Source organism: Gavialis gangeticus, unplaced genomic scaffold, assembly GCF_001723915.1.
Source record: "Gavialis gangeticus isolate Ggan-Ray unplaced genomic scaffold, GavGan_comp1, whole genome shotgun sequence".
Classification (NCBI taxonomy): domain Eukaryota; kingdom Metazoa; phylum Chordata; order Crocodylia; family Gavialidae; genus Gavialis; species Gavialis gangeticus.
In genome coordinates this window covers 12,909,616-12,910,241 of record NW_017729029.1, presented here as the reverse complement: position 1 = coordinate 12,910,241, position 626 = coordinate 12,909,616, and the positions used below count along the sequence as shown (strand labels likewise).

General features: G+C 40.4%; 1 protein-coding gene across 2 annotated transcripts in view; it reads right to left on the bottom strand.

Annotated features, from left to right (window-relative positions):
* Positions 1 to 626, bottom strand: part of WDR44 (WD repeat domain 44) — a 48,423-nt gene that overhangs the window by 17,591 nt on the left and 30,206 nt on the right. For both annotated transcript variants that reach the window (XM_019521266.1, XM_019521267.1), the window contains exon 9: positions 166 to 249. In XM_019521266.1, the coding sequence (XP_019376811.1) occupies positions 166 to 249 (84 nt within the window). The remainder of the gene's footprint in view (positions 1 to 165; positions 250 to 626) is intronic.

Sequence of the window (626 nt, the reverse complement as noted above, 5' to 3'; positions counted from 1 at the left end):
TTGAAGGTATCCAGCCTCTCAAGGTGTTCCTTCATGTGGGTCAGCATTAATGGAAGATGGGGGATATCTCCCTCACCCAGACCTCCCAGTCCCGTAGCGGGCATGGGCATCCCAGACGTATTATAGTAGTTAATATAAAACCTACTGAAAGGCTGAATATCTTACGTTTTTTGCTTCAACCTTCCTCCATCAGTGTCAGTTTGCTGTGCTTGCATTTTATCCTCGTCATCAGATTGTGCGGCATCATTACTGTGAAATACAAACAGTTATCATTATATGAAAACACCAAAACCAAAGCTTTGAACCGAATGCAACATAAAATTAATGTGCCTGTAATATTTGATTGTTACACCCTTTTCACATCATATATCCTGATACTCTCAGTTTAGGAACCCATTAGTAAGTTCAATATTCCCTGATGAAGCTCAGCCAGAAATAGTTGCTAGAACAGTGGTATATCTTGATAAAGACTAAACTGCACACATCTCCCCTAGTGTAACCAACCAAAACTATGTATTACCACCCTCGGTAAATTCAAGCATACTATAAGCAGCATTAACACAGGCCAGGAGTGACATTAGGTGGACATAGATGGTGGTTTTATAGTTTCACAGTTGGTTGGGTAA